Here is a 12,215-nt window from a genome sequence, read left to right as displayed (position 1 = left end):
CATTCTCCCTACCAAGACTCTCGGCATGGTCTATAATTAGGAACAAGCTCAAGGCCTGCAGATTTCTAATAATACCACAGCTGAGAACAAATACTAACCATATCATTCCCTGTTTGTCGGAAACTGGTCCGTTCATCGGCTGGGCACTGATGTTGATGTCACAGCAGTCCTGTACCCTTCCGACCGGGGAATAAGAGATATTCGCAAGGACTAGTAGCAAGTCAACTCCGTCTCGAGTTAAGCATTGCGCTCTGCAAAAAGCCAAGTGCTCAGTTCCGCGGGCCCATGGACTCTCCAGAGCGTGCGTGGTCAGCACTGTATTTACCCGTGGGCATCTTTTGTTGCACATAGTAATGTCCTCGGCACATCGCACCAGTCCACGTCAGACCCGGAACAGCCGTGCCGATGGTATCATTCTCTCCCGTCTCTTGGCTGACGGTCTGGTGGGGGCCAAGTGAGTCACGGGCCGTCTTTGTTTCTCGAAGGCCGCTAGAACAAATGTTTCAGGCGACCCACGGGGACCAGGTGTTATCGGTGCATGGCCGGGGGTAGGGCTGGCATGGTGAGTGTGTTGGGCGAGGATATAGGGAGTGTATTGGCCAGTGCCTCGGTCTCGAGGGATCCACTTGGTTCCTCAAAAGAGTCACGATCAGAGGTGATTATCTCGGTGCCTTGGCTGCCCTCCGCGGGGTCAGCCCTACCCATCGAGTCATCGAAGCAGTTCGAAGAGGGCAGTTGGATAGTGGAGTGTGGACAAAGGAGAGTCTGGCTGGTGTTTTCTGTGTGTCTCTGGATACTTGCAGCAGCCCATGAAGCAACCAGCGGTGAATCCGCGGGGGTTTGCGAGCGGTCGCAGGAGGCTCCGAGGCAGAAACAATCCTTGATTGGTTGAGGCCATCGTCGAGAGGGTCATCTTCCTCGCATCTCACCGACACCCGCGAAACCCTCGCGGTGGACCGCATTCTCCTTCTTTGTGTGCTGGTTGGTGAATTCATTCGGTGAATGCGTTATCCATTGGCCAGCCCGGGTGTCCTGGGGCCTTTTTCCTCGAGATGACGCTGTGGTTGGTTGCCCTACAGCAACGGGGGGGAGGATCTCTCGGGGGAAGTTGGTAGCTGGAGAAATCATAAATAACCCCAAACCCCCTCTCGTGATGCAGGTGTCCTTGACAATTTACTCTCTTGTCTTCCTCGTCTCTCTATCTATCTGAATCTGCAAGTGATGCATACCCATCAAACCGGCTACTTCCCCCAGCGCTCTCTCTCCCAAACATCGGCCTCCTCCACCTCATCTCGTGGCAGCCAGCGCACTCAAGTCAAGATGCACACCCGCAAATCCTCCAACCCCATCTCCTCCAAGCTCTTCCGGGGCCGCTCCAAATCCCCCATGCCTATTGACATCCCAATGAGCAGCCACTCGCGCCAATCCTCGGGCGCCTCGCAACCCCACGACGTCCCTCGGAGTGCCCCCGAGACTTCATTCTTGGACCAGCACCTGCGCTCCACTAGCCCGGTGCAGATGTCCCCCGACAACGCCTCGCCGCGGTCGCCCAAGCCGGACTTTGGCTCGAAGGGCAGCTCTCTGACCCGCAAGAACAGCGATGATTACCGTCGCTTGAACGGGACGATCAACCATTGCGGCCGGCACGCGAATGACTGGCTGTTTGGGGGGTTCAGTGTTCGTGAGACAGTCCGCGATGGGATTGAGAAGCTGCGCAACCATGACAAGGAGGGCTGAATGATTGTTTTGGTGTTTTGCAAATATCTATACCTTTATCCCCCCTCGGTCGCAGTCTGGCGCATTCGCAGCCCAGATGAAATTCCTCATGTCCTCTGTCCTGTCAGAAGTGACCACAAATTGGCTATGAGACCTGGCTAAAATCAGTTTTGGTCTACCTGGAAGCAACTGCTCCGTTGAGGGTCTGAAGCCGCGAACCTACCACCAGGTGCTCCCCGCCCAGGAGGGAATTACCTCTGTCATCGCGATCGCGTGGCATGCATTTGAGCATATATGGGACCCCCACTGTCCCAGATATTTCTTTGAAACTGGACGTGGATCCTGTCTTCTGAATGTCAGCCTCTTATGGCTATTGTCGAGTATGTGATGTTGTATGTGGGTTGAGCTGTGGTGCCGAATGGTTTCATAGGATCAGAATGAAGACCGAGTGATATTAAATTGCATTTACATCAATGTATATTCTGGACTACCAGTAACCAAAAAATATCCATTGCCATCATAATACAAATTACAAATATCGCAAATGTGTATATCAACTAATATACTCCTTGACACCGGTGTAGCCGTGCCGGTCGAACCTCCGATCATCGGCGGTTCTCCAATTGCCTCCGCGCGCTCCCCCAGTATATAACTGTCTGTCAACGAATATTTTGACCGACTCTCTAATCCAATGGACTTTCTCTCATTTTCATACCAAACTCAAGTTGCAATACTATGAGTCTCTGTCGACCATTATCAAAAGCAACTCGTTTCATCCGACCCCCACCCCCAAGCAACCCCCACCCCCAACTGCGTCGGCCTGCAATCCACGCCAACTATAGCATCACCCTGCGGAGTCGCACCCACCAAACCCGCCCAAACTCCCGCATGGCCTCCAAGCCCATCGTCGCAGTCCTGTACCAGGCTCTCGCACCGCCAGTCTACGGCGGCGTAAGCAAGCCCCAAAAACCAGGAGGTATGCCACCCCATTTATATTCTTTTGATATTCACCGAAACCTTGTGACTACTGACTAACAATGTAATATATAGGCTACCGCGACTCCGGCGCAGACATTGCATATACACTATCCCGCACAGGAACCACAGTCCTCACCCCCGTAGACTCTCCAGACTCCGCAGACCAAAACCACTGGTGCTTCCCCGACACCGAGGACGGGATCTTATCAGCCGTACAGCGAGGCGCCACACATCTATGGGCAAACACAGTGCTCTTCTCGGGGCATCCGCTCCAGACCTCGGCGCAGTTCACACCCTTTGAATCGCGTGTCCGTGTCATTGCTCAGCCGCCGGCCTGTGTCGATCGCTGGGACGACAAGTCGGTTTTGAACGACGCCCTGCGTCGACATGGCGGTTTAACCCTGCCGCGCTCATGGGTGATCGACCATCCCCAGTTGCGCTCAGATGACAATGCAAGTCATTCAAGTCCCTCTTCACAGGGCCTAGACGCTGTCGTCGCTTCTATCCCGCAGACTAGCTACCCGATCGTGGCGAAACCCGTTCGCGGTCGTGGCAGCCACGGCGTAAAGATTTGTCAGAGCGCAGCTGAAGTCACCGCCCATGTCACGGAGCTCCTGGATGAGTCGCCGCGCGTGCTGCTGGAGGAGTATCTCAGCGGCGAGGAGGGTACTATCACCGTGATGCCGCCCTCGAATCTGCCCCATGCCACGCATTCCCACCACTGGGCTCTGCCCCCTGTGCGGAGATTCAATCACGTCAATGGAATCGCTCCGTACAGTGGGAAGGTCGCAGTGACCTCGAATTCGCAGGCTGTGTCGCGCGCAGAACGCGAGTCGGACCCTGCGTACGCAGCGATTATGAGGGAGTGCGAGGTTGTCGGGGATCTGCTGCAGACGACTGCGCCGCTTCGCATTGATATCCGCCGGTTTGGGGCCGAGTCGGGGTTTGCCTTGTTTGATGTGAATATGAAGCCGGTATGTTTTGTTCCAAGCCTTTGTGTGTGCTCGGTAGATACTGATGATTGGGTCCTTATAGAATATCACTGGGCCCGGTCGCCCTGGTCGCGAGGACCAGGCTAGTTTGATGGGTCTTGCTGCTGAGGCTGTGGGCTGGGATTATGCGATGTTCTTGCGGACGGTGCTGGGGTCGGCGCGGGAGCTGCGCCAGCTGCGAAATTATTCGTGTCCATTGCTTGCCGAGTCATGAACGTAAAGGACTTTGTACAGTCAATAGAAATAGCGTTGCATATATAGTCGTTGAAGACCAGAACATTTGTGATAATAAGCATCCCGAAGGAGTCGCAACTAAAACTCCCGCGATAATTCAATAATTGCCTGGTAAATCCAAGAGAAAAGACAGTAATTGTATTCGTATTCTATGCCATATCCAAGGAGAAACCGTAAACCAGAGCCTTCGAAAAAGAAACCAACAGGGTTCAAAAGAGACAGCCAAACTCCACAGCTGCGCCGAACAGCACCAACACGTACCCTGTCCTCATCATGCACGCTGCCACGCCGCAATATCCGCCGCAGAGATATCCAAATTTTCAGTCGTCAGTCGCTGCAGCTTGGCCACCTGGGTGGGAGCTAAGGGCAAGAGAATCAGCAAGAGCATTCAAAGAGGAAGGGGTTCAGAAAAGGCGATGAGAAAAAAAAAGAAAAGAATTATAAATTACAAATAGTCCCACCGGGGTGCGATCACAGGTAAAAAGAACAAAGAGAAAAGAGAGCGAAGAAGACTTACTCGGCCGTTGCGCAGCAGCTGCGCCAGCGTGCACATGAATGATCGTCGAATCAGCATATTCCTTGGTCACGACGCCGTTGTACGAGGCGGCGCTGAGCATCACACGCAGACGATATTTGCCGGGCCGCGAGATGGTGAGCGGGCTGAACTTGGCGTAGCCGCTCATGGCGCTGTCGGTCCGGCTGCGCACGCTGGCGGTCAGGTTCCCGCCGAGCCCGGTAGCCGCTGCTGTGCCGGCCTCGTCGCGCAGCGAGGCGTTGACCACTAGGTGCTGCACATTGCGCGCGGGCGTGCCCACGGGGCTGACGGCCACAATAACCGGGATCGTGAATGGGACGCCTGGGCGCACTGCTGTTGGCGGTGAGGTCTCGAAAGTGAGCGAGAATTCCCGGCTTGCGGCCATTTTTGTTTCTGTCCTGTTGTTTGGGTGGTTAGAGGGGATTTGGATGCTCAGTTATACACTTTGGAAGTGTAAGGGCTGAGAGATCGGCCAATCGGGGAGCAACGGGAGGAAGGAAGCAGGCAAAGTGTAATAGTGAAGGACCCTCTTGATAGAGTTCAAATGATGTGAAATGGAAGTCCGGGGAGAAGCCAGCAACAACGAGACAACAAGAGCAAAGGCCAGAGTCAAGAAGAGAAAAGACAAGATTATGATTAGGATAATAAATAGGAGAATGGAAGGAATAACCATGGTCGACCAGGTGCCGTGCCCGGGCTTCATATACCTCGCAGCTGGCGCAGTGGGCCGGTTGATGTCAGATTTGAGAGATCCATATCGAAAATTAGGCGTGGAATCAAGATGGGGCTAAAGGGATGTTGCCACCGGCAAAAGTACCACGCGGTCAGCCCCTCCAGGGTGGGCGACCAGGTTCCTGGGAAGCGGGCAAGGCAGCGCGATTGATGCTGTTCGAGTGGGCATTAGTGAAATCCCGATTAGGTGGGTTCTTGGCGCCTGCAGGATCCTTGCAGCAGCACGTTCCGGCAAAATGGAATCGAACGGTGGAGACCTACCTTTGTTTTGGCATGATCGACGACTGGCGCATCCTAGCACCACTGTGGAGTAGGGGAAGGGGCGAGAGGCTAGATCTTGATGGAAGGTGCAGGGTCAGATCTGGGAGGAGCGCTAGGATCGACTCTGGTGAACTAAAACCGGGTTCCACCGGGCGATCAGTGGTATCTGATTCGACCTCTTGGCGCTCTGAATCCCTGCTTCCCCGGTTGCTGCTGGGAATATCCTTTGCAGGCTTGACAGACAGTTGCATCCATGCACGATCGACGTTCAGGGTGCAGGGCCAGACACCAAGCAGAGAGATGTGGAGTGGCTCAGGCTTTCAATAGTTCTGTGCACGGTTCAAGCGGCGGGGTTCTGCTCGACATTCGAGCTATCGACCCCGCTAGCCCGTTATCATTCGATATTTTTCGCTCGGGCAGTCGCAGGTGTCACACCATGGCCCCTGCTCATCGCACAACAGGGGACGAGACTCGCATAGAGACACACACAAAAAAGAAAGCTTTTTTTTTGAGTTCTCGGGGAGACAGCCGGTGTTCATGCTAAGCCCTGTCAAGGCATATTTGAGCCATATCAAGGGGGGTCAGGAGAGGGGAGAGCAGACCGCAACGTTGGTCATTGCATGAATCAAAGCAGCTGCAAGCCACAATCCAACGGTGAACTGTGGCGCCCGTGAGGTCATGCCCATCCATCGGGCACGCCGACGGAGAAACCCACTGCAATCCAGAATTTGTGATCATTGGAATTTTCTTTTTCTTTGAGTTGCATTGATGATTCCTTTCTCCCTGGAAAAGTGCTGCCTACCGAAGGCAAAGTAGAAGGGTTTTTTTTTTTTTTTTTTTTTTTTTTTTTTTTTTTTGTGGTGACAAGTGACAGCTCGAGCGATCACCAGCCACAGATGGGAGTGCAAGTGCATCTTCAGCCTCACCGTAGTTTCCGAGTCAAGACTATTTGCTCGCACAGAGCGCTCATGATAGACATCTCCTCGGTCCCATGTGTCCAAGCAATGGATACGGCTTGGTCTGTGACGTTCCATGAGTAAGAAGCTTCCATCAGGCTTGGTCTGCATTACCCGTGGACCCTAAGCAGGTCCCGCTCTAGGGCTGCTAGGGTGGACGATCGCCCCGCCGATCTCAGTCGATAGTGTTCCCCATCAGAATGGGCCTGGCGCCCACGGCAGGAAGTGCTCCAAACAACAAACCGCTTTCGGGGTTCACTTATCCCGCAATGGAGCAATGCCCAAGGAGAACCGGGTGCTGCATCCAGTGAGACAAGCCTCTGTGCGGTTGAACCGCTTCAAGGAGTAAATACAAATCTCGAAAGAACGGGAAAGACAGGACGATCTCTTCGTAATCGCCAATGCAACCGGAGAGAGCGTTGTGTCAGGTAGGCATTTGACGTGCCAATGGCAGATACCGAGGTGTCCCCAACAAAAATAAGGCGTCGATCAGCCAATAGTAACTCAGCCACATCCCCAGCCCCAGTGGCTAGTGGGTGGTGGCTGCAAGGAGTGGCTGGAGCGGTGTGGCGGTGGACCTGGTTACCCAAACAGGAAAGAATGAGGCCCAACCAAAGCCCGAGTCCCCGTGTCGATCACCTCCCGTTCTCTCTCTCTCTCTCTCTCAAGGATCATCCCTTCCACATCAATTGATCCTCCTTTGTTTGGGGGCCGTTCATGTGAATGTCGTGCCCTGAAAGACAGGGAATTTCTGTTGCCTGAGCTAGAGCAGACTCGCGGAAACTCAAGTCCGGGAAATTGGATCTGTCGTTTTACAAGACGATATCCATCTTTGCCACTGGGAAGGGGCCAAAATGGCCCCTTTTTGCCGGTACTGGAATATCATGAACCCCAAACTAAGGTATGTTGATTCACGCTATCTATGAAAAAGGATCCTGTATGGTACTGAGGTATACAACACGTGAAAACACCACTTGACAATGACGCTCAATGAAACAGTCGAAAAAAAAAAGTAATAGGCGTATGTCCCGGCCACCAAGAGCGGGTATGTCACCCAGGACACCGGAGGTCGCATGTCTGAAGAAACCATGCGAATCACGACTTTCTCGATGGTCGTCCGCAGCGCACCCTCCGTAAACAAAAACCATGTCATCATATCGTGTGTCAACTCTGCGGTGCTCTTTGCACGCACAAACAGATCCTCCTCAAATGTTTTGATTGCCGCGGTGAGATCGGACTCTGGCGAGTTGGTTGCCTTGATGATCGCCTGCGACAGCTTCAGAGCATCTTCCATGCCCAGGTTCACTCCCTGACCAGCAAAGGGCGTCATTGCATGGGCTGCATCCCCAATCAAGGTCATACCGGCACGGTGCTTCCATGACCACCCGACAGGGAGCATGTAGAGTGACCGGTACACTGCATCCTGGGCATGACGGACAAAGTCGAGCAGTCGGGAATCCCAACCTGAGAACTCTTCGAGGGTTGCCTGCCGGATGGCTTGAATGTCGTTTTTATCAAAGGTGGCTTGGTTGTACCAATCTTCTGGCCGCACGGCGAAGGCATAGACGTTGAGACTACCGTCACCTTGCTGCTGGCTAACAATCGCTTTGCCGTCCCAGTAAGCATAGAGGGACCCGCGGTTCGTTAACTGGTAGCAATCTGGTGCCGTTTCTTCTGCGTTGGGGATAGTGAAGTTGAATCCTCCAGTCCCCGAGTAATGGGGCTTTTCATCCGACACCAACTTGCGGATCTTGCTCCATGCGCCGTCAGCGCCCACGACAAGATCGAAGCCACTTTCGATCCCATGATCAAAAATCAGGTTATGATTTTCGTCGATGGCGCGTAGGTGGCAGCCCCATCGAATCACCTCCGACGGCACCGAATTGAGGAGCATCTCACGCAGCAAATACCGGTCAATCTCAGGCCGTCCGTTCGAGGATTCTTCGTCCAAGCGGGGCTGTTCAATGTACTTGACCAAGTTCTTGTCGGTAAAAATCACCGCTTCGCCGTCGAAGCGGGCTCGTTTCAAAAACTCGTCATACAAGCCGGCCTCCTCCAGAGCTGAGAGACCGCTGCCGGGATGCAGGTCTAACGTACCGCCTTGTTTGCGAGCATCCTCGGATTTATCGGACTCGAAAATTACCACTTCGATGTTGGGTTTGTTGTGAATAAGCCGGGCGAGAGTGAGTCCGACAGGACCAGCGCCGACAATAGCGATGCGAGTTGGAGACATGTTTCAAGAGAAAGTTTTTGAAGAGAAGAAGATGCTGTGGCCACGTTTTCGAAGTCTCCGGGGTCTTCTTATAATTTGATTAATGGTGCACACGAGTTGACCAAGTGATGAGAATTACTTGATCCGGGGTCAGGCCGCCCACCGACTCGGAGATACCATGAATAATCATAACTCGGTCGGCTGTGCTTATGGGGTGAAGCATTTCGGATTGATGACAAGTGTGGTGTAGTGAAAGCTCAGTGCTGAGTCGGGGCCGCCCCTCTGGCCACAAAAACTATTATTAGTATGGGATCAGGGCAACCTTATGAGCTTACATTAACCTAAGCACCTAGTTTTTCTAGTAACCTACAATTAGTCTGCGCCATAACTCACATCGGTAACCACATTAAGACTTATGGGTCAACGCGCTTCTCTAGTGGATGGTGTTGACTCAGGGCTTCGCGGGTCACGCATGGCGATGCTGAGACACGGCACTTGTCCCTAAATGTCAGGGGGATATTGCCCCGGGTCCCGCGATTCGAGTGATACCGTCAGCTAAGAATAGTTTCGGGTCCCGATCTACAAGCCAATAACCCACCGACCCGCCGACGCTAGGTGATTTAATCCCTGTACCCCGATTCCGACCAATTCTCCCAGTTGAATGAAAGACTGGAAGATCGAACCGAAGGATATGATATAGAACGGGTATTTAACATGCTTAAACAAGTAAATCCCAGAGCCATTTACAAAAATGAAAAAGAAACAGTCAATTCGTTTCTCCGCGATCGGCCGGTTAGGGCTAATAAGATGCCCCGTTCCGTAGATATATTTTGATCTTTGGAACTTGACAAAAAGCCGCTGGAGAAATCTAGAAAATGCTGTACAACATCCATGAGAAATAAAGAAGCACAATAATTTCAAAAATAATCTAATATTTGCTCGTGGAATCCCAAAACCAACGTCTTTGAGAACAGGTCCAGGAAAGTACCACAATTGTATTAGTTGAGGGATTCGATCAATCTCTGCGTTTCTGCTCGTAGCTAACAACCCTAACCGGTATTGTGTTCATAGATAAGAGACTTGACAGAGGAAAGGAATAAGGTAATCTCGCGACTAGCTACTTCCTCGTCATGCTCTCCCATCTCCCATCTCCCAAATGTCCCTCGCTCTTTTGCCCAGTCCAAGGCCAGTTGATTTTCGATATTATTACTCATTGCTGGAGAGTCCAAGTCGGCATGCCGTAAATGGCGCCGATAAACACTCGACAGTACCACTCACTTGGCCCTTCCATTCCTCACCCCCCAAAAGGGCCCCCTGCCACCCCGGTACCCGTGACAAAGTCCATTTCCTCCAAGGTGTTTACCGAGCTCTTTGCGGGAACTCTGGGAATCTTTGTGCTGGCGGTGCTGTTTTGGAAGACCGGCAAATTCATACGATCCTTCAACAAGAATAAGGTGCTGCGCGAAGGAAAAGCCCCGACGGCACGGTATGCGCGGACCTGGTATGGCTGGGTGTCGCTGGAGACGCACCAAAGAAACAAGAGGGTGTTTGGTGACCTCTTTGCTTGGGTTCGGCGATGGACTGCGTGGAAGTCGACCAGAACAGACTATCGTTGGGTCTGGTGGGACCCTGGTCAGAAGGAAATGGAGAAGCGCCGCCGACAGCAACGACCTTTGAGATGGTTACCCGAATTACTTCAGAGTTATGAATTTCTAACCGCGGATGAGATCTGGAATCCCACTGCAGTCCCTGAATGTCACGGAGGACTGGTGGAACACAGCCGTGTCTACCACCCAGTTCAAGTCAATGGGTGTTCACAGTCATTACCTCCGACTGATATCGATTCCGTGCCCCAAAGGCAGATTGCATCGACCATGGAGACTGATGAGACTGATGAAATTGGCCAGGAGACATGGAAAAGACCTCGGGGTACAAGGGGCTGTCTTTCCGATGACCCTGTAAAGGAAGGTCTGCAGCATGGCACAAGAGTTCTCAGCAGATTTCCACCGAAATTGTCAACCAAAACTCAATCACTGCCCTGTTTACATCTTCCTCGTCGATCAAGGCTCCACAGCTCATGGCAACAGCCTGGAAAGCTTCAAGTCATGGCGCATCCAAAATGCTCATTGGGGCAGTATGCCAATCCGCAACCTGAATGGAGAGTTGCACAAGAGCAAGTGGTCGAAGTAAGACCTCATCAACCTCACACGGACAGATATCGAGCGTGGTCGGCACGGATGCAGATTGAGGCAAACAGACGAATGCGTCGTGGTTTGGTGGATTCCTCTGGTCCTCTTGGAACGCCCATCGCGGAACTGTTGTCCAGTTGCGCATCAGGGCAGAGTGTTGCCTTTGGGCTTGTTCCGCAACGTCGGAGAGACAACAACAGCGATCCAATGCGGAATTTGGCTCATAGAGGATCCTTTCCATTCATACTTGCCATTGAGCGACCATCCCGACTCCCGAGCAAGGATCGGACTGACTTTGCAAGAACCGCTTGGTATTCGGCACCGGTACGGTGGCGCCTATCGGAAGTAAACACAGCTTCAAGGGTGACGGGAGTGAAGGCTCAACGGAATTTGAGAAACATTTTCCCGACAAGTATGGATCATGACGATTTTGTGAGTTTAGGTGCTCCCAACACACAGTCGAACGCCTTATCATGCACGGCCGAAAGACCTCCGCTGCACACGAACCCGTTCGAAGAACTCAGCGACTGGGAGGTGAGACTGATAGACAGGCTGGATCGGAAACTGGTATGGCTCTTCAATGAATTTACCCCTGGACAAAAGCCATACCATTTTGCAATGCTCGCCAACCACTGGCTGAATAGGAAGACCTGGATTGTGATCGACCCAGTCTCACGAGTCTCAACAGACGCCCGACGGGAGTGGGGAGATTCTCGATTTAATGTCCCGTATCGAAAGCCGGAATTTGGCCCAAAGCCGAAGTATCCCAATCACCTACGGAAACGAGCACACACGCCGCGCATCGATTCCTGGCGAGCCGCGGTCAACCAGCAGAGAAAGGTGTCCGGGGTCCGTGAGATGATACGCACCGTAGAACTCTATGAGAACTCGGTTGAGGAGCCGCCTGATGGGAAAATCGATCCCAGCTGCTGGATTCTGCCAAAGCCACCCCAGGGGTTCGAAATGTCCACCAAGCAGAAAAATGCCTGGTATGAAGGAGGTTGCGGGTGGCAAGAGAAGCTTGAGGATTGGCAGCACGTCTGTCGGGGATACCGTGTTCGCAAAGCCATTCACGAAGGCCGAGTGAATCGCACCCGAGTGAAGGAGCTTGCCACACAAGCTGGCAATTACTGTCGAACGGCATGGCTTAAAGTAATTCCCGACATGGCGATAGAACAGGTCCCGAGTCCGATATACCCCGTGCCTTGAACAATCCTGAATCTTTCCTTTGAGTGTTTTGTGTGCTGGGTGGATTCTTGGATTCTCGTGCGATGTCCAGCGAGCCGTTTGGGCTTTGATATGAAGCACATCTCCGTCACATTCGCTGTGATATCCTTACTTACCACAATGCCTGTCGACACAGGCCCTGCAGTCATTGTCATGTTATCTTTAGCTACCTCTAACCTTCTA

At 52.7% G+C, this 12,215-nt stretch overlaps 5 protein-coding genes across 5 annotated transcripts; 3 read left to right on the top strand and 2 right to left on the bottom strand.

The window, feature by feature from the left end:
• Window positions 1–1,221: 1,221 nt before the first annotated feature.
• On the top strand, window positions 1,222–1,737 carry NUU61_008511 (uncharacterized protein; the record flags this gene model as incomplete). The annotated part of the gene is made up of 1 exon (XM_056659036.1): window positions 1,222–1,737. One exon carries the CDS (start codon window positions 1,222–1,224, stop codon window positions 1,735–1,737), a length of 516 nt encoding a protein of 171 aa, XP_056507329.1.
• An 867-nt stretch (window positions 1,738–2,604) lies between these two features.
• NUU61_008510 (glutathione synthetase ATP-binding domain-like protein) lies at window positions 2,605–3,900 on the top strand (the record flags this gene model as incomplete). The annotated part of the gene is made up of 3 exons (XM_056659035.1): window positions 2,605–2,692; window positions 2,767–3,668; window positions 3,730–3,900. The coding sequence occupies 3 exons, from the start codon at window positions 2,605–2,607 to the stop codon at window positions 3,898–3,900; spliced, it is 1,161 nt and encodes a 386-aa protein (XP_056507328.1).
• A 291-nt stretch (window positions 3,901–4,191) lies between these two features.
• NUU61_008509 (uncharacterized protein) lies at window positions 4,192–4,840 on the bottom strand (the record flags this gene model as incomplete). The annotated part of the gene is made up of 2 exons (XM_056659034.1): window positions 4,192–4,280; window positions 4,438–4,840. The coding sequence occupies 2 exons, from the start codon at window positions 4,838–4,840 to the stop codon at window positions 4,192–4,194; spliced, it is 492 nt and encodes a 163-aa protein (XP_056507327.1).
• A 2,480-nt stretch (window positions 4,841–7,320) lies between these two features.
• On the bottom strand, window positions 7,321–8,637 carry NUU61_008508 (FAD-dependent oxidoreductase; the record flags this gene model as incomplete). Its single annotated transcript, XM_056659033.1, has 1 exon — window positions 7,321–8,637. One exon carries the CDS (start codon window positions 8,635–8,637, stop codon window positions 7,321–7,323), a length of 1,317 nt encoding a protein of 438 aa, XP_056507326.1.
• Window positions 8,638–9,860: 1,223 nt separating this feature from the next.
• On the top strand, window positions 9,861–12,014 carry NUU61_008507 (uncharacterized protein; the record flags this gene model as incomplete). Its single annotated transcript, XM_056659032.1, has 1 exon — window positions 9,861–12,014. The coding sequence occupies one exon, from the start codon at window positions 9,861–9,863 to the stop codon at window positions 12,012–12,014; it is 2,154 nt and encodes a 717-aa protein (XP_056507325.1).
• Window positions 12,015–12,215: the final 201 nt, after the last annotated feature.

Source organism: Penicillium alfredii (genome assembly GCF_028826965.1).
Source record: "Penicillium alfredii strain IBT 34128 chromosome Unknown utg000011l_segment0_segment0, whole genome shotgun sequence".
Lineage (NCBI taxonomy): Eukaryota > Fungi > Ascomycota > Eurotiomycetes > Eurotiales > Aspergillaceae > Penicillium > Penicillium alfredii.
The sequence above is the reverse complement of the archived record's forward strand: the minus strand, read 5'-3'. Positions and strand labels throughout refer to the sequence as shown.